The sequence below is a fragment of the Halichoerus grypus genome, chromosome 10 (assembly GCF_964656455.1).
Source record: "Halichoerus grypus chromosome 10, mHalGry1.hap1.1, whole genome shotgun sequence".
Lineage (NCBI taxonomy): Eukaryota > Metazoa > Chordata > Mammalia > Carnivora > Phocidae > Halichoerus > Halichoerus grypus.
In genome coordinates, this window is record NC_135721.1 from 123,500,126 (window position 1) to 123,527,219 (window position 27,094).

At 56.3% G+C, this 27,094-nt stretch overlaps 1 protein-coding gene across 2 annotated transcripts; it reads right to left on the reverse strand.

Annotated features, from left to right (window-relative positions):
• ADA (adenosine deaminase) lies at positions 1-27,017 on the reverse strand. 2 transcript variants are annotated; one of them, XM_036096048.2, is made up of 12 exons: positions 26,887-27,017; positions 16,630-16,691; positions 11,035-11,157; positions 6,284-6,427; positions 5,446-5,561; positions 4,053-4,180; positions 3,265-3,336; positions 3,082-3,183; positions 2,845-2,909; positions 1,453-1,582; positions 715-817; positions 1-293 (listed from the first exon to the last, which is right to left on the reverse strand). In XM_036096048.2, the coding sequence occupies exons 1-12, from the start codon at positions 26,917-26,919 to the stop codon at positions 280-282; spliced, it is 1,092 nt and encodes a 363-aa protein (XP_035951941.2). In that variant the 5' UTR covers positions 26,920-27,017; the 3' UTR covers positions 1-279. The 2 variants fall into 2 exon arrangements, with proteins under 2 accessions (XP_035951941.2, XP_077913364.1); XM_078057238.1 differs by having other exon boundaries at positions 277-339.
• Positions 27,018-27,094: the final 77 nt, after the last annotated feature.

Here is a 27,094-nt window from a genome sequence, read left to right on the forward strand (position 1 = left end):
TACCAGCCATTGGCTTCTTTATTGAGCACCAGATTTTCAGCATGAGTCACCATAGGAGGAAGGTTTCAGATTCAACCAGACTCTGGCCCGTAGTCGGAGGAGAGATGCGGCGTGCCGAGGTATTCGTGTGTGGAGAAACAGGCACACAGGCTTCAAGAGCAGCAGTAGCTGACTATGCCGATTTTCCTCGAAGGAGTAAAGGTAAGCGTCATTCAACCCCACAGCACTGGGGAGGCTCCATCCACAGGGTGAGGGCTTGGAGAGGTGGCCATGACGTCTTCAGGGATGCTGCCCTGCTTGCCAGGTCAGAGACACAGAATGATTAGCACCTGCAAGTACCTGGGATGTAAAAAAATCTCAACATCAGAGCCAGCGGGGAACCCCCTTTCTGCAGAGGGGGAGACCAAGGCTTAGAGCAAGGGAATGCTTTGCCGAAGTCACACCAGAAGGAAGGAGCAGAACAGAGCTAGGACCTGGGCCCTGGGCCCAGCTCCCCTGACCTTGGCTTTAGGCAACCATGGAGATGGCCCATGTTGCCAAGACCTTTGGGACTAGGCTTCAGAAGGTCTCCCCCGAGACCAGCCTGAGGATGGCATTATACAGAAGGTAAGCCAACCTAGTGAGAGGCGCCATCAGCTACAGCCATGTAGCCCGGGAGGCCTCATACATCCTTAGTGCTGTACGAAGAGCCCAGAAGCTCAGCCAGGAACACACCTGCAGCGGCCAAAGATGGCATCCCATAGGCGTTATAGAGCAGATCAAGAAGCTGCTTCTTCTCATCTTCCGGGAGGAAACTGGACTTTGCCGCATTGATGTTCTAGAAGGGCCAGAATGGCAGATAACATGAAACCAGAGAGCATGGAAGGAAGCCCTTGGCAATCTAGTGATGAGCCATCCTCTTCAATGAGCATGGGCAATGATTAAGCTCACAGTGGGGAAGGACGTGTCCCATGTCACATGGCAGCAAATGCCAGAGCAGAGACCATGAGGTTCAGTGTTCTTAAAGTGCACTCAGTGACACGGCGATGGCAGAAGGAAGCTGGAGAAATTGGAGACCGGGTGGGATATGTGGGGCTGGAGAGATACTCCTGCAGGGACAGATTTGGGGTATCACAACTCCTAAAATCAAGGGCTCGGCCTGGGATCTACGAATGGCCTGAGAAGTGTGTGCAGAATTTTATAGCTCAGCACACCTTTCTGGGAAGAGAGTTGACAGCTTTTAACGGATTCTTTGCAGGCACTCGACCCAAGCCAAGGCTGAAAAACCTGGTCGTAGATCAGTGTGCCAGCTCGAGATCTTGTCCATAGAAGGCACCTAACTCCTCTAGGTCTGGCTTGGCCTGGTGAGGCAAACGCCTCATCTCCAGAGGTCCTGGGCCCTGGCCAAGACCTGCAGGCCTCACACACTCCCAAGGCCGAGAGTCAAGGCCACCAGGACTTACGCCCACTCACCAGTCTCTTGAACTCCTCTTCGGTAAAGTCCATGCCCTGTTTGGTCATCTGGTAATCCGTTTCCAGGGTGGACTTGAAGATGAGTGGGTCATCCGTGTTGAGTGAGTAGTTAGCCTGGTCGTGTTTGAACCTGCATCCAGGGGTGAGTGGGGAGGAGGGAAGAGCTTCCTGTACTCTTATGTGAACAGTCCCCTTCAACCTGGAAGAGCTGCTCACCGTACAGGGGAAGGAAATTCAGAGAACTCAGGTGACCTGCACGATGCCATGGAACTAGCCTCTGCAGACCCGCACCCATCCGAGCGGGCCAGAGCCGGCCAAAGGCAGAAGAGGACCAGGTAGAGTGGGGGCCTGGGGAGGCCAAACAAGCAGCACCCTCTCCAGCCACCACCCTCTCTAGCCTTCACCTTCCTAGCCAACATTCTGGGAGAGTCGTCTATACCCCTTTCACCTCGATCCCACTAGGGGATCACCTAGGGATCCCACTAGGATCGACTCTTCAACCACCGGCCCATGGAAAGGGCTCCTGGCACTGTCCCAGGTCACTGTCTCCTTACACCCAGGAGGGCCTTCCCTGGCTCTTTACTCAACGTGTGTACAATTTTACACTGTTGACTGTTCTTAAAACCCCTTCATTTCTCAGACCAGTCTCTTCTGTCTGTCCTTCAGTGTCACTGTCCCGGGTTCTCTCCTAGGCCCTCTCGCTCCACCATCTCCTGAGGCTGTCCCTTCTCCAGCCACCGAATCTATGTAGCTGATTCGTGACCCTTTCTCCAGCCCACAGGCTGTGTACCCATGTGCCTCCAAGAACCTCCACTCGGACGCTCTGCAGGTACCACACACTCCACCGGCCCGAAGCAACCCTCAGGACCCCCTTGTAATGAGAACATCAGAGCCTAAGCTCCTGCCGTTGAGCTTGGCCTGACCGCGGTAGCCCCACGTTCTTGCCGTCTTATCCTGTGTCAGGAAAAGGTGGCTTTGCCCTCCTGAGGCCTGACGCCGCTCCCAGGGCTCAGTCACAGGACCGCCAGAAGAAGGGCCAAGGCCTCTAGTTAGATGGTGGGAGCAGGGTGGAACACCCACAGGTGCCGGGAGAAGGGACCACATGAGCTGGAGAGACTCATCTTCCGGATGTCCAGAGTCTAGAGTGTGGGAGCCCCCCTCCCCCCCAGGGCAGCAGGGCACTCTGCGATGTCTGCTTGGGTGAGAGGGCCCCCAGTTCTGCTATTTAGGACCCGGGCTACCTCAGTCGTGTCACAGCACTGCTTCCCAAGGACTCGAAGAGATGTCCTAGCAAGAAGGCCCCACCCGGGCCAGTGCCCAGTCCCTCCACTTCCCTCCCACCCTTGGCCTTCCTAGTACAAAGCTGAATGGGCCCCAGGGACCGGGCCTCACCGAACCACCGCGTGCTCCGTGTCCCACTTCCAGGCGCCTGTGAGGTAGCTGGACCAGGGGCAGACCTGGAAAAGCAGGTGGGTGGTTGGCACACGTGCACCCCCCCTCCCCAGGCCACGCTGCCCCCTCCCTGTACGCCCTGGGCTGGAGCCACAGTGGCCTCCCAGCTGCCACGCTGGCCCGGCTCCTGGGGCCCTCCTGGCTTTCCACCTCTGTCCCCACCCCCTGGCCACTCGCCTCGAAGTGCATGTTTTCCTGCCGCAGCCTGGCGTAAAGGGTCTCATCCTCCAGCGTGTGGTAGCCATGTCCCAGCCTCTCCGTCTTGAGCGTGTCCACAGCCTGCGGAGAAGCGGAGTGGAGCCCAGTACAAGGGGGGGAGGAAGTGGGGAGAAGGGCCCCACGCCAGCCCAGCCTCCTCACCTCTCTCACCACCTCGGCGGAGCCCACCTCCCCTGCGTGGACAGTGCGGTGAATGCCACTCCTCACAGCCTCCTGGAAGGGTGAGAGTCGGTCATGGGCGGCCTGGGGAAGGGCCCCAGCAGGCCCGGCCTTCACCACACTTGGGGTCCAAGTTTTGGCAGGCTTGAACCATGCCCTCCTTCAGTCAGCTGGCCTGCTTCAAGATGGGGAAGTCGGGGGTTTTGTTTGTGTAATCCTAATTTAAGTGGTAGCTACCATTTATTAGACAGTTATCATGTGTCAGTCACCGTATGAAAGTGCTTGTATATGTTACCTAAGATCCACAAATATTCTAATACCTGTTTTACAATCGGAGAAACAGGCCCAGGAAAGTAACAGGACGATGATCAAACAGGAAGAGGGGAGCCAAGCTCTGAATCAGGGCGATGAGACTCCAGAGCCCCAGCCCTAAAGCCCACGCTCCAGCCACGGGGAGTGAGTGCATCGTGAGGCTCTGTCATCCCCACAGAGGAAACCGAAGCCCCGAGAAGGGACAGTCTCACCCAAGGTCACACAGCAAGTTACAGGCAGAAACAGGCTCACACACACGAGTCCCCACACCAAGTGGGATCTTCTGTTTATCCCAAATTCCCAATTCCTAGCACCCCCAAGACCCAACTAAGGCGCACTTGAGAGCAGAGGCGGCCCCACCCTCTCCCGTCCCTTTGACCACTCCCTCCGGGGTGGAAGCGAGCTCCTGCGGCCCACCCGGCACCAGCCCCTCCCCACGTCCTTTGCTCGGGACCCACCTCGAAGGCCTTCACGTGTCCCGGGAAGAGGCTGCTCCCTTTGATGTTCTCATCTCCAGCCAGGTCCACGGCCACCACAGTCTGGTGCTGGTACTTCTTACACAGCTCCACCACCTCCAGAGACCAGTCTGTGGGCAACATGCCCACCCGGCCTCTGTTGGCAGCACCGAGGAGAGAGGTCCCCCCTGCTCACTGTCCCCTGACCTGAGGCCAGCGCAAGGCGGAGGGCCCAGGTCTTGTCTTCACCTCCTCGCTGCCATGGCCTAAGCACAGGGCCTTCAGCAAACTGCTCCACCCAGGGCCTCAGTTTCCTCTCCCCTCAGAGAGGATGCCACCCGCCACCGCACAGGCCCGTGGCAAGGCCCTGCATGGAAAGCACTGAGGGCAGGGCCTGGCTGGGTCAACAACAAATGGCTGTGTTCTCATTTGATCCCCACGACAGCCCTCAAGGGGGGCATAACTCCACTTAGCAGATGAGGAGATGGAGGCCCCCGAGGTTTCATACTGAAGCCCAGAATAGCACTCACACTAGTGGTACTGAACTTATTGCTAACGTACTCTGTCCTCTTAACTAACCAAATCATCATGAAGGGTTTAAAAATGAACAGTCGCAGGCTTTGGAACCAGAGGGCCTCGTGTTCACGCGGGCTCTACGCCTTCCTGAGGAGCACGAGGCCGCACCTCTCTCAGCCTCAGCTCCCCCACCTGGCAGAGGAGGCTCAGGGATGGCAGCCGGGCCTCAGAGGCTGCCACAAGGATCAGAGGAGACCCACGCAAGCCACTGTCCACAGGCAGGCCCCTAGGTGGGCGGGAACCCTTTGGTTCGCACTGCCCCCTAGAGCAGAGACAGCAAAGTACCATCACCGCCTGTGACCATGTGTACCTGCGGTCTGAAGAGGTGAAGGGACTTGTCCAAAGTCACACAGTGGGGCTCTGCACACCTTGGAAGCTCGAGCTCTGGACATCTGATCAGTCATGAGGGAGACCCTTGGAAGCCCCAGAGATCAGAACCTATTCCCAAGGCCTGTGGCACAGACAGGAAGAGGCCTGGCCCACAGGGTCTCAAGGGAGGACTGTGGGCTCATCAGAACCTGGCTTAGATGGTTTTTTTTTTTCTATTCAGGTTCCTTTGGTTTTATGCTTCCTGCATGCAGGTCACATGGCTGTCAGGCCTGGTCTCCCTGGGGAGAAGGGTCTCTCCGCTGCCAGGAGTTCTGAGCCTGCCCAGGGTAGGCACCAATGACTTCAGGAAGCCCCAAGGTCCTGCTGATGGGTTCCACCAATACCATGGGGTTGGGGGCATGCGGAGACTAGATGCGGCTCCAGTGCTGGGCTGGGAGGCAGGGGCCGGAGTCAGAGGGGCAGCCTGGGGCAGGGCTGAGGGCGTACTCACTGGGCTGGTGGCGCATGCAGCACAGGATGGACCGCACCTTCACCCCAAAGTCTTGCTCTCCCTTCTGCAGGCTCTGGCTCACCAGAGCTACCACCTCATCCGGGGTAAGGTCCCCTCTGTGTGGGGAGAGGAGGAGGGATGGGCCAGAGATAAAGGAAGGTCTAAAGGACAGCCCCGGGACTGGGACATGGAGGGGTGGCGGCAAGGGGGGAAGAAAAAGAATCTTCAAGAAGCAGCTCCAGCCCCTACTACCCCACCGCCTCTGGGGAAAGACATGGCCCCAAGCCCTGGCACACCCCCCTTCCAGCTTGCTTGGGCGCTTCTAGACTGGAAGGTGTGTTGGGGTGGGGAGTTCAGACACAGCCCTCCCCACAGATGGAGGGCGCTGCTAAGCCCACCTGGTCTGATTCCCCTGCATCCACAGCTATCAGAGTCCTAACTGGAAGGGGGCAAGGGAGTTGGCTGATACCACTTAGAGATCTCTGGGGTCCAGGCAGAGGGGCAGGAATGGGCCACACTCACTTCAGTTACAGGGTTAGAACGGGACACCTAGAAGTCCCTAGACAAGGGGGTTAATGTTCCTAGACTGTGGGCCTGTGTCCAGGACGGGGGGTGGGGAGGAGGTGTGAGTAAGACATAGCCAGATACTTTTACCAAAGGTAAAAAAAAAAATTAAAAAATAAGCCCAGGTGAGGGCTGGGAACCATGTCTCTTGTGACAGAGTTAAACCCATCTTTCTGAGGCCATGGACAGGACCAGGGAGGAAGATTAGGTCAGGGGCTCCCAACAGTCTACCCCTTGGGTCCCAGGTTCAGCCACCCCACCAGGCATCACTCACTCGGCCTGGTTCCAGGGGATCGGTTCCACTTTGGAGTTGGCCAGCAGGTGCGGGCTGTAACGCACCTCCACATACACCACACCCTCCTTGGCCTTCATCTCGACGAATTCATAGGCAATCCTTTTGATGGCCTCCCGGCAGCCCCTGGGAAGGGAAGAGAGGGGCTGGGGACAACCTTCCTGAAGTCTCTCCGGAGCTCCAGGAACAACAAGGCTGTTCCCAACCCGTGGCAGATCAAACCCACTTCTGGCCCCCAGCCCCAAGTTCTGGGTATCTGTGGAGAAGATCCTAGAAGCACGGCAGGTCCTGTCAGCTCTACCTCCAAACTACACGCCAATTCTTGCCCCCTCCACCCAGGTTCTAACCACCTCCTAAACAGACCTCCATGTCTACACGTTTTCCACCCAGTGGCTAGAGCAATCTTTTTAAGATTTTATTTATTTGACAGAGAGCAGGAGAGCACAAGCAGGGGGAGCAGCAGAGGGAGAGGGAGAAGCAGGTTCCCCGCCGAGCAAGGAGCCCGACATGGGGCTCAATCCCAGGACCCTGGGATCACAACCCGAGCCGAAGGCAGATGCTTAACCGACTGAGCCACCTGGGCGCCCCTAAAGCAATCTTTTTAAAATGTGAATCAAACCACAGTGCTCTTCCACCCTGAACCCTCGTGGCTTCCTACCGCATAGAATGAAATCTCAATTCTACCGCCCAGCCCACAAGGCCTGTAGACTCTGGCCCCTGTCACTCTCCCCAGACCTTCCTTCTCACTCATTCCATGAGGCCACCAGAGCCTTCTTTCTGTCCAAGGAACAGTCAAGTTTGTTCCCAGGTCAGGGCCTTTGTGTTCACAGCTCCCCCAGCCCACATGGCTCTTCCCCCTGGATCATCCTATGCTCCTTCTCTCCATTTAAATCCAGCTCCAGCCTGGCCTCCTCAGAGAGCACTTCCCTGACCACCTTGCCTTAAAAGGGCTTCTCTATCATTCTCTACCTGTTCCCCTGGGCTTTACCACCGTGGCGCATACCCCCACTTGGCCTTATTATCGCATGGCTTATCAATTTTCATCTCTCCTACTAGAATGTAGTCTCCATGAGACAAGGGCCCTGACATCAGTCTTGTCATGGCTAGGAGGACCCTCAGCCCAGGACGGAGCCTGGGATGTGGCGGCCACTCAAATGTTTGTTGGGTGATGGGCATAGGTCAGCAGGGGAGAGAAATACAAGAACGCAGGCAACAAACACAAAGATAAGTGGGAAAAAAAACAAAAAACAAAGATAAGTGGGACTGCATCAGATACAAAAGCACATACGTCAAGGGGAATCTTCAACAGAGTGAAAAGGCAACCTACAGAGTGGGAGAAAATATCTGCAAATCCTATCTGATGAGGGGCTAAGATCAAAGCGTACGAGGAACTTCTACCCCTCAGTAGCAAAAACACCAAATAATTGGATTAAAAAATGGGCAAAGGACCCGAATAAACATTTCTCAAAAGATATACAAATGGCCAAAGTTTTATGGAATGGTGCATTTCCTTGGCGATTAGCATCCCTAATCATCAGGGAAATGCAAATCGGAACCACGAGGACAGATCACCTCACACCTGTCAAGGTGGCTACAATCACCAAGTGCTGGCGAGCACGCCGAGAACAGGGCCCCTTGTGCGCTGTTGGCAGGAATGCAAATTGGTGCGGCCACCGCGAAGAACAGTGTGAAGGCGCCTCAAGAAATGTTTTAAAAAGTTACCATATGATCCAGCAATCCCACTTCCGGATCTTTATCCAAAGGCAATGAAGTCAGTATCTCAGATATCTGCCCCACGATGTTCACTGCAGCATGTTATTTACAATAGCCAAGACATGGTGACAGCCTAAAGGTCCACTGACGGACGAATGGATAAAGAAAATGTCACACACACACACACACACACACACACACACACACACATCATTCAGCCTTAAGGTAATTCTGCCATTTGCAACATGGATGACCCTGGAGGACGTTCGCTAGGTGAAATAAGCCAGATGCAGGAAAACAAATACTGCACAATCTCACTTGCATGTGGAATCTAAAATAGTCAAATTCATAAAAGCAAAAAGTAGAACAATAGTTGTCAGGGGCAGGTTGAGCGGGGAAGGGGGAAATGGGAGATGTCGGTCAAACGGTACAGAGTTTCAGCTCTGTAAGAGCTCAGTTCTGGAGAACGAATGCTCGGCATGACGACCATATTAACAATATTGTAGCATATACTTGAGACTTGCTAGAAGGGTAGATCGTAAGTGTTCCCACCACACACACACACACACACACACAGCAAGAGGTAACTATCTGCAGTGACGGATATGTTAACTTGACTGTGGTGATCATTTCACAATATATATGCAGTTCAAAACACCTTAGGCACATATAATTTCTACTAATCAATTATACCCCAATAAAACCAAAAATTAGAGGAAAGAACACAGACAGACAAATCCAGAGGGTACCCTGGGGTGGGGGAGAAACCCGGGACTCCTGAATCCTGGTTCCCACACTTAACTGTTGCAGGACTCTCGTTAGTCACCCTGACATCTACATCCAACGCTACTGTGAGGACAAAGATATTAAACTTCCTAAAACTCACCGAGGCCAGTGCTGAGTAGGACAGACAGATCCTTGAAGTATTTTAGTTGTTGAGCGTTGGCTCTTTCAGAAGCAAGGCACACATTAACCTGCCAGGGCCACACTAAGTGGTGGTCAAGGGACAGTGAGCTGGGCCTAGCTGGAAGTTTCCACCACGAGACTGAACACAGAATGGTCACCAGAATGCGGGATGTGCAGGCGAAGGGCCTTGGGGAAACTGGCCATGCCCAGAAGGGTCACTGGACATACCACACTTTTGAGGATAAGGATGGGTGGCTGTGGTCTTCCCTGGCCGGCAAGGGCAGGGCCTGGATCTGGGATCTCGGACCTGCTGCAGGGGAGCTGGCCTCCCAGAAAGAGGGTGCCCGATCTCCCCCACAGCGGTGGCACGCAATCATTCCACACTGTGACCAGCACTGGGATTATAGCAAACAAGGTAGACAAAATCCTTGTCCTCACGGAGGCTACAGTTTAGCAGGATAGACAAGTGAAACATACAATCTACAGTAGGTTACGTGGTGAAATGACTTATGGATACATATAAAACAGGGGAGGGGAATACAATTCTCCGTGGTACAGTCAGGGAAGGCCTCACTGAAAAAGCAACACTTGAGCACACCTGAGAAGGAGGTGAGGAAGCTAGCTACGGGGCATCTACGGGGAACAGCATTCCAGGCAGAGGGAACAGCATGCACGGAGGACCTGAGACTGGGAGTGTGTCTGTTGCCCCAGGTGCCACAGGAGGCCCGTGTGTTGGGAGAGAAATGAGCAGAAGGGTAAGGGCAGAGGACAAGGGCTCTCCCCTGACACCTGTGGATGGTGGCAAGGGCGTAGTATGGACATTAGTCTTATGGGCCATAGCCCCAAAGGCCAGGCCACTCAGAAGGAGACGACGCCGAACAGCCTGGTCATCTTGGGCCTTCAGGGAGCTGGGCATCTTGTCTTGTGGCCAGGGGGACAGAAGCTGCCTTGGGGGTGACAGGGGAGAGGGGCCTCGGCCTGTACAGGAGCTCCACCCGTGTGTTTATTCTGGTGTGGGGGTGTCGCGGGGGATAGGACAGGTGCCTCCAGGGAGGCGTGGTGTGGCAGTGCGTCTGCCTACCAGGGCCAGGGATGGCGACAGTCGGTGTTTTCCAGGCTGAGTCCAAAAGCCTCCAGCAAGCAGCCTTGGCACACATCTTCCTTCCCCAGAACTCCTCCTACCTGTCCTGCTGCTTGTCCAGCCAAGGGCCTCCGTGTGCCTCCCAGACCTTCTTCACTGGTCCTCCAACAACCCATACCTGGCACATGCCCCAAACCTTTCCTCCGCTCTAGCCCTCTGGACAACTTCACACCTTCTCTATCCCCAAGCCTGCGCCTTGCTTCCTCCTCCAGGCAGCTTTCCCCAACTACCCCCCGCCCATTTGCCTCTTCCCCTTCCTGAGCTCTGGCAGCAGACTGCAGGGGCCCGCCTCTCACCTGCCCTAGGGAACCCTGCCTCGTGCCAGGAAGCTCAAGGTGGCCTCAGGGTGGGATCTGGGCTTCACCCCTGCCAGCTCTGTGGTCCTGGGCAAGCTCTTACACTCCCCTGAGCCTTCGTTTCATCCTCTGCAAACGAGGAGTGCGTCTACCTAGCAGGACCGCCGACAACTACAAAAAGTATAGTTCTGAGAGCTACACACACGCTCTTCCAGATCTAAGATATTCTGCTACGAAAAGATGGAAGGAACGGAAAGGAATATAAAAACAGCTGTGCCTGGTGATCCAGAAAGGTAGCAACTGTCTTCACTGTAAGAGGGAGCTTGCTGAGGACAGTGCTGTGTCCATTCCAAACTCCAGCCCCAGGAGGTAGATAGGATCACAAGCCCCATTGTCTGGATGAGGGAACAGAGGCCCAGAGAGGGTAAATTTTCCCAAGGTCACAGTTATTTCATGAAAGAATCGGGCACTAGGATGTGGGCTCTTGACCTCACACTCTCACTCTCCTGTAGAAGTTGAAGAAATTTCTAGACATTATGCCCACTTTCCAGACGGGAAAATCAAGGCCCAAAAGGTGTGGAGAGAGTCACACAAGCCCACACAAGATGAGCCGCAGAAGGGCAGGTGGCGGGCACAGGTACGGGGCCGCCCGGGGCCTGGGCGGGAGGCTGACTCACGCGATGGCGGGCATGTAGTAGTCAAACTTGGCCAGGAAGCCGGAGAGGCCGAGCGGCTTGTCCATGCCGATGATGTCCTGCAGCTCCCCTGGGGTCTCAGCCGGGAGGGCAATCCCCCTCTTCCTGGGAACCAAACAGGGAGGTGGGTGGGCTACTTCCGCGCGGGCGCCAACGAGCTCCTCCCAGGGGCCGGGGCGGGAACCCCGGGACCTCTTCCTCCAACTCCTCCCACTGAACAGACGGGAAAACTGAGGCCTGGGGCATAGAGAACCCGGGCTGGAATCCTTCCAGCACCCTCCCCCGTCCCCGAGGCCGTGACCCGCCAGGGGACCTCAAGGGGGATAAGTGGGGCTCGAGTCTGTACACACACGGACACGCGCACACCCCCCCCCAGCGCCCGGGAACAGGGAAGCTGCCGGGGCAAGCCCCCAGTTTCCTCCTCAGCCCCGGAGCGGGTAGAGCCAGCTGGTCGTCCGCCAGGTCAGGGGTTATCAGCGCCCTAACGGCAGCACCACAATGGCCGGGCCGGGGGCAGGCGCCGGACTTCTGGCCTCCGCCCTCCATGTGGCCGGCGCAGCAGAGAGGACTGCGGGCCCCGCGCTGGGAGAGGGGCAGGGGCGGGGCTCGCGGGCAGGGCGTGCGCCCGCCACCGGTCATGTCCCCTGTCCCCCCACAGCACCACCCCCCCATGCGGGGCTGACCCAGAACCACCCCCCCCCCCCCCGCCCCGGCTGGAGCCGCCTCCTCCCTGCCACGACCCCCAGGTCACCCCGGCCTCAGTTTCCCCACTCTGAAGAGAAAAGGGGCAGGCAAAGAGCACCAGACATCCAAGAAATGCTTCCACCATGAAGGGACAAAACAGGAGACAAAGGGGACTCCGAGGAAACAACGCAGAGAACAGAAGAAAACAAAACCCCTACGGTGGAGCGCCTCCAGGACGGGAGAAGAAACAGAACATCCCTTTCAGAAAGGGGACCCTGAGAGTAAGAAAGGGCTCCTGCAAATCTAAACGAATACGGGGCCAATCATCAGGACGTAGTAAAGTGAATGGAAAATACAGCAGAGAAACAACTCCAGCAAGTAGAAGAAGATAAAAAAAAAGGAGCAAATGATGACGGAAATGAGGTGATGCAATCAGGTTCAAGCATCGGTTATCCGCAAAGCAAGAACAGAAGATGGAAGGGAGGGGAGGTTGCCAGAGACACGGAAGTTTGACCGAACAGTGGTTAAGTCTTCAAGGACCTCAGTCCCTAAAATACTACGATGTTTCCCAACATAAACACCTGTCCCCGGAGCCCCCAACACAGGCCCTCCTTCCCTGCTGGTGGCCCCAGTCCCTAGCAGTGCCCCCCCCAGCCTGCAGTCAGTGCCCCCATCCCTGCAGGGCACGGTGGGGGAGAGGGCACCCCTGCTATGGTCCTTGCTCAGAGGGCAGTGCTCCGTGCCCCGGGAGCCTTCCCCTCAGGAGGCCACGTCCCCCGTGACCATGGCCCTGCAGAGCCCGTACCGGTGAAGTGCTGGGTTTTGGAGCCGGTGGGGGAAGCAGAGGAAGGCTCTGGTGCTCACACAGTCAGATGCAGCGGCCACGCGTGCTTGGGCCTGCTGGACCCGCTATGTGCAAGGCTCCCGATGGTCTTCCTCCAGCTCCCTCGACCACCACTTCCTCCTGACCATTCTTGCAGACCCTCCCTTTTACACCCCTGCCCACATGAACTCCTCCCCTCTCGTGGTTTTCAGCCCAAGATCCAGAGGTCTCTACCTCTCACACCACTGCTTGAGGGCTTACGATGTCCTGGGCACTGGACAGATGGTAGTGACCAAGACAGACCCAGGCGTCTGACCCCCCACCTCCTGCCACCTCTCCCCTCCTTGCCCCATGCCCCATGTTTCCAAATATAGCTCCACGCCCCCCCCCCCCAGCTGCCCAACCCATGGCAGGGGCCTCCCCAGGGCTCCATCTGCCTTGTCCACCAGCCAGTCAAGTCTCACTTATTTTACTTCCTAACGGTCTGTCCCATTAGTCCCACCCTCTCCAGCCTCTCTCCTCGTCAGCCACCAAGAGATCCTTGGCCACACAGAGTGCTCTGGGAAGGCTGGTCAGAGGGGACACTTAGGAGAATTAAGAGAGAGAAGGAAGGAACAGAAGGGGCTCCAGGCAGAAGCCGGGAGAGAAAGTGAGGGCAGGGCAGCTGGAGTTCAGAGTGGGGTCAGTGGTAGGTGATGAGCTAGAGGGCAGGCAGAGCCCAGTGGAAGCTTCGTAGAAGTTGGGGCCTTATCCCCAAAGCTCCAGGAAACCACTGAAGGATTTCAAGCAGGGGAGCGGCATGAAGAGATTTAAGAGCTCCTGGCTATCAGATCTGAGAGCTACTGCAGGGATCCCAGCAGGAAACAAACAGCACGAGACACTCTTCGGGATCTCACATAGGACTGGGCCTCCAAAAGCTGCTCAGACCAAGCTGAGGCAAGGAGGAGTTATTCCTAGGGCCCTGGGTCCTCCTGCCACACAGGAGGTTCCCCCTGGGACCGAGCTTGGTTGTCAGACGCTCCCTACACACCCCCGTCAGCCAGGCCTTGGCCAGTCCTCTTCCTGCCAGGGTGGGAGACGTGCCTACAAGGAGCCTGGCCACAGAGAGCCCAGCGAGGAGGAAAAGCTCAGGCTCTGGAGTTCGAAGTCCATCCCCCTGCGGTACGTGCCAGAACACTCAGGGGAGGAGCCGTCCCATCTGAGGACCTCCACATCCTTGTCAGTAACACAGATAGCACTTTCGTGGCTGGGTAGAGAAGAAATGAGGTGGTTTACGTGTCCAGGGTCAGAGAGCAAACTCCAAAGCCTGATGGACTGGTTCTGAATCCCAGCTGTGTTCCTTAAAGGCTGTGTGACCTTGGGAGAGTTGTTCAACCTCTCTGCGTTTACCAGGTCTGGCAGGTGTGAGAAACCTCCAGCGTGGACTGAGGAGGAGAGGTCAGAGAGGAAACACAGGCTTTGCAGGTCCTTAAGGGCCATGAATGGACTTTGGCTTGGACAGTGAGCAAGCTGGGAGTGTGGGAGGATTTGAGCCAGGGAGGGACTGGTCAGACTAGGTCTTAAGACCGGTGTTCTGGGGGCGCCTGGGTGGCTCAGTCGGTTAAGCCACTGCCTTCAGCCTGCGTCGTGATCCCAGGGTCCTGCTCAGGAGCCTGCTTCTCCCTCTCCTCCCCACTCATGCTCTCTCTCGCTATCTCTAATAAATAAAATCTTTAAAAAAAAAAAAAAAGACCAGTGTTCTGACTACAGTACTGTGGGGACAGGAGACGGGGGAGGCCAGAGTGGCCACCCGGAAACCAGTCAGGAAGCCGTTGCCATAGTCCAGATGAGAGATGCTGGTGGCTCAGGCCAGGCTGGTGAAGGGAGGAGAGCGGGGTTAGGTTCAGAACGTGCTGTGGCAAAAAAGCAGACAGGCTCGTGAAGGAGATGGAGAGAGAGGTAGGAGAAGCCCTGGAGAGGCTTAGGGAAGAAGTGGGTAAGAACACAGCGGAGGCCCAAATCACAGAGGCAGAAGAGGAGCCACTGGATTTGGCCAGAGGGAGAGAGGGGCTTCCTTCCTTCTCTCAGCCCACCACCACCAGGAAGTCCTCCAGTGTGTTTATGGGCATCCATAGCCAAGTCTGACCAGGTCCCCTGCCTGCTGACCTCGAGCTCAGACTCCAGCTGGCACCCATAACACCCCTGCCCAATGGGCCCACCGAGGCACCTCGACTGCTCCCGAGATGCCAAGGTGATGGGGAAACAGAAGATCCGACCAGCCTCCCCCCAGGGGCGGTTCCCCTCCCTCCTCTCTCCACCCTGCCCCGGACTCCCGCCTTCTTGCTCCACTACTAAGTGCTCTCTGACCCCTTAACGAGTACCCAAGAGGAGATCCCGTCGTGGTGCCTGATAACCCGCCTAACAGCCTCATTTGGGACTCTGGGGCAATGACTGGCACTCGGCATGGGCAAAGGACAGAGATAAGCCAAGCAGCTTCACCCCGCCCAGCCAGAGCTTATCATTAATATCATTAAGTGCCCTTGAGGACACTGCTTAGCCCTGAGCTAAGTGGTTTACGTGCACGGCTCCATCCAAGCCCCTCGCTGGCAGAGGTAATGGTCAGGGGTGTGGACTCGGGGTCACACCCGTGCTTACTACCTAAGTCCCCTCACCCATCACGGCTCAGTGTCCTCCTCCATAAAATGGGGGCCACAACAGTACCACCCCTTAAGCTGTCCTGAGGATTCAGTACGTCAGCCCCGATGCAGCGCCTCGTGGTGCCCAGTAAATGCTAACAAACGACGTCGGAGAGTCGAGAATTAGATCAGTAGCAACTTCCTAGGGCAGAGGGAGGTCTGTGGAAGTAGGACAAAGTGGAGAAAAGTGTTCTTGCCAGAGCTCTGGCTCTCTTGGAAGAGATGCTCCTGAGAACTGGGGACAGACTCCCCAGCCTCACCAGTTCTCCGAAGCAGCGGCGTCTGGAGAACTCGGGGGACTGGGGCTTACGGAGCAGAGTGCGCACGTTTGGGCCTGGAGAGGAAGTGCTCCCGGCAACGAGCGAGGCGGACTCCTTCCAGCTCCGAATGAAATGAGTGTCCAGCAAACACGTGACAAGCACAGTCTGTGGAAGGAGAGGTGGGTGGCAGCAGGGTCCCCATGTCCTAGGTCAGCTCTGGAGGGAGGCCCTGCTCTTCCCCCGCAAGCTAGAGGCCAAGGTCACAGCGAGGAAACGGTGTGCCCATATTTGAATCCAGACCCACTGACCTCTAAAGTCCCTGCTCTTAAGCATTGGACCCAAGAGAGGGGCCACCATGAGCCCCTGAGGTGGGGAGGGAGGGGCAGGCATCCCTCACTGGGCGGCACTGGTGACCCTTGGACCCAGCCGCATGCACGCGAGCTAAGGCAGGAGGCATATTCTTACTTGGGAGATGAAGACGGGCCCCCAGAGGAGGGGTCCCCTGTCCACATTCCCCAGTAGGCAATTGCCCTGGGGACACAGGGAAAGCCTTGGAGAGATGGCCCTGGGTCAACTCTAGACTCTACTGTTTATTGTCGTGTGGCCTCAGGCAACTGCCTTTGTTTTTCTGAGCCCCCCCACCCGCCCCCCGGCTCTCCTCAGTGAGGTGGGGTTAGCTGTGCCCTCCTCCTCTGCGCAGGGGTTAGATTTGCTGACTCCAGGAGAGGGCTCAGCCCAGCACCAGAGATGCTCAGCAAATGGTCCCGGCATCCCGGGCAGGGACATCACCTCTGCCACAGGCTCTCTGCGGAGTCAAAACACGATGACTGGTTCCGCCCTGGGAACTGCCTCCTCCCGCGTGTGTGCGTGTGCGCGCTCATGCACCTGCATATAAGGTGGGGCAAGTTCCTCCTGGCTCACCTGGCAGCAGGAGGACAAGAGTCAGAAGCACAGAAAGCAGGGGCTGCCATTTCTCCACAGACCACCTTCTTCTGGCCAGAGGGCCGGCTTCCTTCCATGGGCATATAGGAAGGAACAACAACCCTGGAATTCTCCAGAGGCCTCTGGGTTGAGCCATGGACCCCCCACATGTCCCCAAATGCTGGGGAGGAAGGTCTCTTCTCTGTGGACTTACCTGCCATAGTATAAGATGGTTTCAGGCTTGATGGCCCCATCTAGATGGACATGCAGTTCCACCTGCAAGGGGGCAGGGAGAGGAAACAAGGGGGTGGGGGGTAGAGAACAAACACCCATGAATGTCGGAAGGACCGTGATAACCATTAGTCCCACTGACTGGACACCTGCCACAGACACTCCACTAAGCTCTTTATACACACCATCTTGTTTCCTCCTCATCTGGGAGGGGGGTGGATTTAACAGTCATCTCTAGCTCTTTCACGGTTAAGACCACAGAGGTTCAACCACAGTTGAGTTTCAGGGAGGTTAAATAAGTTGCCCGAGTTCGCACAGCAAGCCATAGAGGCAGGAACCCAACGCAGTACCTCTGTTCTTCACCGCAGCTGGTAAACGGCAGAACGAGAATTCTAGCCCAAGCCCAAAGCCAGTGGTCTTAAACACAAGGCCAGCCACGGCGCCACCACGCTGGCAGAGTCCACGCTCTGCCAACTCACTAAACAAAACCCAACTTTAACAAAAAGTGTTGACCACAGACTTCCTGGGCCCGTGACTATGCCACAGTGGGTTTCAAAAACCCAGGCTCCATTTTCAAAAGCAGGTGTTAGTTAAGCACAGTTCTCAGGAATCAATAGGAGGCGACACAAGATCTTTCCAGTACTTCAGAAAGGGTACTGGATACTCGGTCATCTGGGTGATCATCTCCTATACACACGCGGTCCCACGAACATCGCTTGGCACTCAAAGCCAGGAGATTAAGGACACGGGCTTTGGAGACAGCCCATCAGCCAGATTCCCAGCTCCGCCGCCTCACTGGCTGTGTGATCTCAGCCAAGACACTTGATCTCTCAGACCCTCTGTTTCCTCAACTGCAAAACAGGGTATTTCTGCTTCCTTGTCCGAGAACAACTGTAAGGATTAAACAAACAAAAAAACAACCCACAGTGTAGGTGGACAAGTGGGTTTATATGAAGCAGCCCAGCGTCTCCGCCAGGGCATGTCCCAGGAGCTGTTCAGCACAATAGGTGTTGGGAGACAGGGGGAAAAGGACTTTCCCTGGGTCTGGGGGAGATCTAGAAAACTCCACTGATGTCTGCCAGGTTGGGGCCTTCCCTGGAATTTGGGGACCTGGACGAGAAAGTATCTGCCCTGGCGAGGGAGGGAGCTACAGGCCCAAGGAGGTCAGCAGGCCCAGAGCTACGAAGCCTGCCTCCCAGCAGGAAGTCCGAGCAACCAGACCTCTCCGGAAGTCACCCAGCCTGCAAAGGACCCAGCGGCACTCACCCACAGGCTCAGAGGCAAGGGAGTTGTTGGATTCCCTGACAAAACAAGTTCAATGCCCACTTAGCTAAATGTTCATCTCATTCTCAAAAAATGTTCAGCATCGGGAACCCTGAAGCTTCCAGCCCAGGGAACCGCCAAGGAGTTGTGAGACCTTGGGCAGGGGCCCTCCCCTCTCTGAGCCTGCAGGGTTTGTTTATCCTTAACCTGCACATGACAGAGGATCTGGCCAGAGAGGGAGGATACTCTGTGGTTCGATCTGGAATCCTGGCTCCTCCACTCACTCCCTGGAGGCCTGGAGAAAGCTACTTCACTTTCAGGGCCTTGGCATCCTCATCGGTCCAAGAGGGAGAAGATGCCTTCCTCCTAGGGCTTTGTGAGGCTTGACCACGTTCATGCGTGTAGTGGGCTCGCCCCACACTTAGCGTGGCGCAAATGCTAAAATGGCATCAGTGAAGAGCCCTGCATTCACCAAACTGTCGGGGCCCTGCCCGGTGCTAGGGATGGAGGGTAAAGCTCCAGGCATCAAGTCCCGCTCCTGTGATGCTTGTGGTCCAGCCAGGGAAGAGGCAGTGAGTAAGGTCAGTGACAAATGTACAATCACAAGCCAAGCCAACTCCTTGACAGGCACCATCCTACAAAGGCAATGACCAACAAAAGACCTTACCCAGCTCAAGGGCCAGCCATGGCTTCCCGCAGAAAACAGAGCTTGAGCCAAGATCCAAAAGATGAAGAGGGACCAACTAGGCAAAGGCAGGCTGAGGAGGAAGGTAGGAAGAGCATTCCAGGCAGAGGCAACAGCACGTGCAAAGGCCATGTGGTAGGCAAGCCGGTGGTGCAGGAGAGGGCCGGAAACCCAGCTCTGAGAAGGGAGGGGTCGTGGGGCTGGACAGGCTGCGGGGCCACCCAGGCCACAAGGAGTCGTTTTAACGGAGAACACAGAGAAGCCAGGACCGGGTTTGAAGCCAGCTAGAGGGCAAGGCTGGTGGAGGCTACTGAAGTCCAGTTTATGAGAGAGGATGGTGCTTTGGACCAGGGTGGCAAGACAGATGGGGGGGGGCAGAAAGAGGGGTCAAGGAGGATGCCTCAGTGTAGGGCTGGGTGGGTGTCGGTCGTGATTCCCACACTCTGGACGCCATCCAGGAAGAAGCCCAAGTGCTAAGGGGGAAGGAGGGGCAGGGGTGCGGGGAGAGGGACACGGTCAGTTTGATCTTAGGGATGCTCAGCTGGGATGCCTCTGAACCGTCCCAATGTAAATGGACAGAGCCAATGCATGGGAAGTTCTAGCGTGCTCAGAGACCCCGGCTGGCAGTGCAAGTAGGAATACGGACAGCTGAAACCGAGGTCTTGAACGAGCTCACCCAGGGAGAGTGGGGTCAAGGAAGGGGCAGGGGAGGAAGCCTCTGGAAGCACCAGCACCCAGTGGTTCTGCAGGAGAGGGGGACCCCGAAGAGGAGTTGCCAGAGGGGCAGGAAGGAAGCCAGGAAGGGGAGGGTGCAGAAGGCAAGGAACAGTCAGATTGCAAGGAGTGGCGGCCCACTGGGTCAGTGGACGGTAGCCCCCCAAATAGGTCTACATCCGAATCCCCAGAACCTGTATTACTTCCCATGGCACCAAAAAAAAAAAAAAAAAAAAAAAAAAAAAAGGTGGTTTAAAGTCTTGAGGAGTTTGTCCTGGATTATCTCCTTATGAGGGAGGCAGAGTTTTGAGCGAAACTCTTCTAAGAGGCGGCAGCAACGGGACCACTGAGGCAGACGGGAGCTGTGTGGTTGCGAGCCAAGCATGGCCCGGAGCCACCTGAAGCTGGAGGAGGCAACAAAGAGATCTCTCAGAGGGTGTGGCCCTAACAACGACACCTTGATGTTAGACTTCTGACCTCCAGAATGGGGAGAAGATTCCTGTTGTTCTAAGCTACCCGGTGTGGTGGTAACTTGTTAGAGCTGCTACACAAAAGGAATATGGTCAGGTCCCACCAGGGGTCAAGCAAGAGGAGAGCAGAAACACGCTAAGGCCACAGGGCTCGGGGGCCGGAGGAGAGGTGCTCAGCCCGGGCTGCCCGTTAGGAGCACCTGGGAAGCTTTGGAAAGTCGCCTACGCCTGGGCCCACCCTGGTCTGCAAAGTCACAGTCCTTCGGCCTGGGCCTGAGCATGGGGTTGTTGCTGGTTTTCAATACCCGAAGCCAAGGTTGAGAACCACTGTCCTACAGGAAATGTTCCAGAGGCCCGAATCCATGCTGGAATGGGGTAAGAAATAAGTAGAGGCAACAAAATGGAGGAAGTGTAGATTCACCTTTCCAGAATTTCACCCCTGAAGGGGAAGAAAGGGCTGGAGCGGGTGAGGACAATGGCTTCTCTGGGCGGTGGGAGTGACGGGGGCAGGTTGCAAGGCTGCCCGAGAAGAGGGGTTGCCGGAGACAATGACGGAGGAGGGGCCGGGAGGAAGAGCTGTCCAGGGGAAAGGAGGGAGGACAGAGAAGGGCCGGGGCAGAGGAATCGGAGTCAGGCAGCAGGGAGGGAACTGGCTTGATATGGAGAATGAGGTTTGTGGGGAGAGGGGAGGCCACAGAAAGTCAGGGGGTGCCGGAGGGGGGATCCACTGACGCGTTCTGGATCAGGAGGCACCGTGTAAAAGCTCTTTCTGGCTGCCATATGCAAAGCAGGGGAGAGGGAAGCCAGAGCCGCCCGGCAGTCAGGACAAGAGGTAAGCACCCACGGGGAGTACCTGCCCGCAGCTCCGAGTGCAGGAGGTGCTCCCCAGTGCAGCAGAGCAGGGGAAGAGGGGCTCAGAGAGCCGGCCAGGACGCAGGAGGCAAGAGCACCGCTAGGGACAGCGAAAGCCTGCTGCCCCACCACGCCGGGGCTTCCTGGGAAGCTGCCTAGACACTTTTCAGGGGAGAAGCAGAGGCAGCAACCACCTCCTCAGGCAGCCCAAGCTCAGGCAGGCCTCCCACAGAACATTCTGGAAAATAGCCACTACCCATGAAGACGTCTGTCCGCATACCCCAGGTGACAATGGGGTGTAAGCTCAGAGACTGGGTGGGGACCCTGCTCTGCTGTCCCTATTCAGGGAAAAGGAACAGCAGCGTCCTCGGACTACTGAGTACCTACTATGGGCTGGCCCGTGTACACACATGAACTGATTTCATCCGCACAACCAATAAGGCAAGAACTTCACTACCATTTTGCAGAGGAGAAACCTGAAAGGTCAAAGAAGCATCCAGGGACACAAAGGCAGGCAGGGATGGAGTCAGGATTTGAACCAGGGTCTGAGTCTAGAGCTTTTACTACCCTTTCCCTGCAGGCCTAGCCTCAGAGAGGCTGTCGAAAGCAATTCAGCAATAACAGCAGCTACCTCCTGTTATCAGGTCCTTTATCTCAATTAATCTTGACCCCCAGGCAAGGTGCACATTAGCCCTGGGCGGCAGACAGGGGAAATGGTAAACTCGCAGGAACCCGGCCACGGGCCCTATGCTGCCCAGGCCGATAGCCGCAGAGCTGGGTTAGAACCCCAGTCTCTCTACCTCTAAGCCCAGGTCCTGCCCAGGGGCCACACCCCTGCCCTGTGCCCAGCCTCGTGACCTCTCTGGAGGGGAGTCTCACCCCTACTCCCCCACACTTGCTCTCCAGGAGGCTGACTCAGCAAGCCTCTGATAGAGCTGCAGGAAATCCCAGAGAGGAGTAGGAAGCATCCCCCGTGGCCAAATATTTACTAAGCCCCCACTAGGTGCTGGGCACAGTGGGGGCACGGGGCACGGGCGAACATGTTACGTCTTGTTCTCAGGAGAGGCCAGCCAGCCAGCCGAGGCCCAGGGAGGTACAATTCACTCACCTGAGGGGTCAGCGGCAGAACCAGCAAGGACACGGGTCATGGACTCCTGGGCCAGACGCTCCCAGATGGAACTCCCGCTCCTAACTGGCAGGCCACGCGCCTTCGAGGCACACCTGAGAGTCAAACTACTTCTCCCCAGGCGCCCCCAAACACACTATCTGGTTTGGTTTTCAAACCGCTGACTTTTTAAATTCACTTACCACGGCTGTCTCCCTATTAGTTCCCTCAAAGTGCGGTCATTATGCCATGTCTTCAGGGTTTAGGACCGTGCCCAGCACAGCAAAAAGTGCTCAGTACACATCAAATGACCAAATGATGGTTTTCTCCTCTCCCTGTCCTAGGTCAGCAGGGCTGTGTCCTCTCTCTGGGGCAAGGAAGGGACTGACCGACACCCTTGGGCCTGGAAGGGAACCCAGACAGGGCAGAGTAGCCAGCGTTGCTTGACCGGCCCCCAGAACCCGGATGAGCGGCAGGTGCCCCCTGCCAGCCAGCCTCTCGCTTCCTAGCCCGGCTCTTGGCAATGAGCTGCGTGGTGCCAGGGGTCAGTGCCCGCCATGGCCTCTCAGCGGACTTTTGGGGTAAAGCCAGGAGACAGGGCAGCCCTGGGCTGACATATTGTTTCAGTCACACCTCCTCCAGGAAGTCCTCCGCGCTCAGCCCCATCTGAGCTCCTACAGCTCAGAGGTACAGTAATGGTGCCTCCTGCTGTCTTGGGGCCTGACTGAGCTCTCAATTGCTGCGGGAGCTTCCCCAGAGGTTTCAGAGAAGGGAGGGCAGGTCTTCAGCCAGGGGCACATCCTGTGGAGCAACAGCCTAGGAACGCAACACAGTCCTTCCCCATTTCCTAGGTGGGGAGCCTGAGACACAGAGAGATTAAGGAACCAGCCTCAGTCTGGACTAGTAAGTACCACAGCCGGAAGCTGTCTGAGTGAAAGCCAGAGGTTGTAACTGCCACAATCCACTCCCTTCATCCTGCATCAGAGCTGAGTCAATGCTGGTAAAATCTCAACAGGATTGAGAACCATGACAAGGATAAGGATCCACAGCAGCTAGCATGGGCGTCCCCCCCCACCCGACGCCTGGGGATGAATCGGATTCCCATTGTACAGATAGGAAAACTCACTGTTCTGCCCCGATGGTCACAAGGACCCCAGAGCTTGTTTCTTCCCTCACCTTGCTGCTCTGGGGCCTCAGAACCCTAAGGGGTAAGAGGGAGCCTGCCCCCCAAAACTGAGTACATACAGGCTTGAACTCACTGTGCCCCCCCCCCCGGCCTACTCTTCTCCCCTGTCCAAAGCCAGACACAGTGCTCCCTTCCCTGCCCCAGGGGGGCACCCCCCCAGGACAACTGGATAGGGAGACACATTCCTCCCAGCTCACAGGGCCCCTCGCCATCTAGGCCAGGCCAACCCCAAGGTTGGATGCCGAATCAGGAACGTGGTCAGCCTCCCCTACCTCGCTGTGTGACCACATCTCCCCTCTCTGGTCCTTGCTTCCTCTGTCAAACAAAAGGCTTCCTTGAAACCCAATCTCATTCATTCCCTTCCCTCCAAAACGCCCATGAGTTCTAATGGGTAAGGCAAGCTCCTTGAGGCTTTTTAAAAAACAGGTGGCTCAGGGCGCCTGGGTGGCTCAGTCGGTTATGTGTCTGCCTTCGGCTCAGGTCATGATCTCAGGGTCCTGGGATGGAGTCCTACATCGGGCTCCCTGCTCAGCGGGGAGTCTGCTTCTCCCTCTGCCCCTCCCAACTCATGCACCCTCGCATGCTCTAAAATAAAATCTTTAAACAATAAATAAAAAATAAAAACATAAAAACAGCTGGCTCTCTGGTAACCAAAAAGCACGGAAAGCCCAAAACCGTGCTAACAGTAGGCTTTTCCAGTGGGCTTTCCGGTGGCTTTGTGGCAGGAAGTCAAGAGGTAAGAAAGACACTGCGGGGCGGGGGGGGGTCGGGGGTCGGCATTACAGCCCCAGTGGGGAGGAAAAGCACTTAAGGGCCTGCTGCCAGCCAGCCAGGGACTTCACAAGTGCCACTCAGCACAATTTCCCTACGAACTCATGATTTTGGTTTTAATCAACCCATTTTACAGAGAAGGAAAGAGTTTCAGAGAAATGTCCACCTGAGCTCTTGTGGCTGCCAAACAGCGAGGCAGGGACCCACCCTCAGTCTATCCGAGGCCCGAAATGACTCTGAGTCCACTCCCTCTCCCCAAAGTGGGAACGGCAAATTGGCAAGGCAGTTGACAGTATCTCTTTCAGTTTTAGGTAGAACCGGGTTCAAGTCTAGCTCTGCTTTCTGGCTGTGTGCCTTTGGAAAGTTCCCTCCCCTCTCTGAGCCATTTCCTCCTACAGAAATGAAGAGGACCTATCTTAAAGCGATACTGAGCATTAAATGAATATATGCAAAGCAGTTAGAACAGTGCCTGGTACAGAGTAAACATTCAAAAAGGAGAAAGTAAATATGATGTGGGCGGGGCGCCTGGCTGGTTCAGTGGGTAGAGCATGCAACTCTTGATCTCAGTTGTGAGTTCAAGCCAAACGCTGAGCATAGAGCCTACTTAAATTTATGTGGGAGATTTAGCCCCAGTTCTCTGCATCAGGGAGGGACGGTGTAGAAACTGTGCTCTTCCAACCTGGGCCAGCTCACTTGCTGGTCTACAGCTTTGAGATGCTCATTTTGTGTGACCTTGGACGAAGTCACTTCACGTCTGTTTCCTGGTCTGTTAAAGGGGGAGGAAGCGATCTACCTTGTCCAGTTGTCCAGAGAACGGTGATGTAAATCACGGAAGGTGCCTGGTACCCACTGTTATTACAAAAACAGGCATGTGATCAGCATTGTCCTCCATGACAAAGAACTTCTGAGCACCACGGGATTTCCAGCCTTGCTTCGTGTAGAAATAGACTGATAAGGGCCACCCTTCCACCTCCCCCGTACCTCCTCCAATGCCCAACAGGTGCTCAGAAAGCATTTGTTGGAATAACACAATCAACCCAGGGAGGCAGCCGCCTAGGGCCTTGCTACTCAAAGTGCGGTCCGTGGGCCAGGAGTAGGAGTCACCTGTGAGCCTGTTAGAAGGGAACATCTCAAGTCCTACCCCCAGCCTCCCAGTTCAGTGTCTCAGTGTTAACAAGGTGACTTGAGTACACATTAAAGTTTAGAAAGCACAGCCTTGCTCTGCCTTCTTAAAGCTGGCCAGGTGCTGGGCCTCACCTAGTGGTTGGCATCAGAAGCCAAACAGCCCAGCAGAGGCTCCTGTCCCGGAGAGGCCCAGCACCTCTACCCCAAAGGCTTCTGCAAAGGCAGTTTCAGGAAAACTGGTTATGGGATGTTTGAAGCCAGCCCACCTGGGCTCAGCCCCAGCTTGGCTACTTCCTCATTGTGTGATCTCAGGCCTCATTAATCTCTGTGCCTCTATTCATCTGTATAATGGGATGATACCAATGACCTCACAGAGTCATTGCTAGAATCAAATGAATTAATGAAAGTAACGTGTTCAGAACAGTACCCAGCACAGAGCAATAACAATTAGCTCCAGCTAATACTAGTTCTCATTAGGATCTGTCCCACCCACAGGAAGGCAGGGAGCTGGCTCTGATTGCAGTGGCTGAGACACGCTCCTTTTTGTTTCTCCTGCCAGCTGAGGCACGTTCCCTCCTCGCAATATAAAATTTAATCACATCTCATCTACACAGTGGAGAACACTCTACCTCCCCTCTCAAGCATCCCCTTCTAACTTCTGGACATCCCACCGCCAAGCAGGTGGGGCCCATTTACCAGGTGTGGAAACTGAGGCCCAGAGAGGGGAAATAACCTGCCAGCCTTAAGTAGACAGGACTGGCTGAGGCCCAAAAATAGTAAAATAGTCCCTCCCTCACGGGGCTGTTACAAGAATCGCAAGGATGGATTTGGTGCATATAGTAAATTCTACAGAAGCGTTGCCTCTCATTTATCTCCGTAACTCCAAGTTCACTCCCAGTCTAGGGACTTTGTCTACGGCCTCAGGATTCATATCAGGGGAACCACCTTCCCAAGGACAGAGGGAATCCAAAAGCACTTAAAAAAGAAGAAGAAAACAAAAGAGACTTCACAAGGAAAGAAGCACCAGTGATGGGGCATCCAGACAAGTTGTAGAGGCATGGGGTGGGGTCTGGCAGGAGGGCTCCCCAGCTCACAACATCTGGCAGGGGGTAGCTGAGCCTAGGGTGGGGGCAGCAGCAGTGGGGGCTAGGCCTTCCCTCCTCCAGTGCTGCCCGCCCACCCACCCCCCAGCACTCGCATACACACATGGGATTCTCACCAACGCTTTTGTGATATCTGCCATCATCACTTACACCTATTTCTCCGAGAGGTAAGTTGAGTCTGATTACAGCTCACTCCTTTCTGTGATCCCCCAGCAGTCTCAAACCCTGCTAGCTGACTCACTCTGCTAGACGGACCCCCTGGACCCCTCCCCTCCGTGGATTGAATCTCAGGGCTCCAAAGCCTGTCAAGTGGGCCCAGACCCTCCCTGACCCAGACTTTCCCAAAAGGCCACAGCTGGTGGGAGGAGGGACCACAGAGTTATCCCTTGAGGCCAGTAGCTGTGGCTTGGCCCCGAATGAACCCAAGGCCTAAGGCCCACTCAGCCCCTAGCAGGGAGAGAGGGGCGCCCTGACCCCCTCCCTCCGCTCTATGGCCTGGTCCTCCTGACTGGCACATTCACAACCTGAGCTCCTTGGCTCACAAAACCATCGCAGTGCTGGAGTATAAAGCTGTTTCCACAGCACTTTAGGGGCCTATGGATGTAGACACCAGGCCCCATTTTACAGGCGAGGTTCGAGGGGTCAAGCCCCCTGCCTAGCCTCACACAGCTACCCAGCCGCTGGCGGTGCCCCGAGGCCCATTTCACAGGTAGTGAAACTGAGACTCCGAGAGGCCAAATCACCGGCAGAAGCAGAGCGCGGAAGCCAGCCAGGGCGCCTTGGGATTCAGGACCCTCCCAGCTTCATTGTCTCTCATTAAACTGCCTGGAGGCAGCGAGGGCCTGAGCTGAGGGAAGGAAGCGGCTGCTGGGGCCCCGGTTCTCTCCCGGGCTGTGGACGCCCCTAAGCCCTCCAGCCCGACCAGGAGCCGGACCCCCCCGGACCCCGAGTCCCGCCCGCGCTCACTTTGGGCTTGTCGAAGGCGGGCGTCTGGGTCATGGTGCCAAGCGTGCGCCCCTGCGTGGTTCCCTCCGCCGGTCGGTGCTCACCCCGGGGACCTGCCGGGACCGCTGCGCGCCACGATCCTCTTAAGGGGCCCGGCCCCGCCCCAGCCCCGCCCCGCACGGGGGCCGCCCCCTCGCCGAAGCCCCCGCCCCCTCGCCGAAGCCCCCGC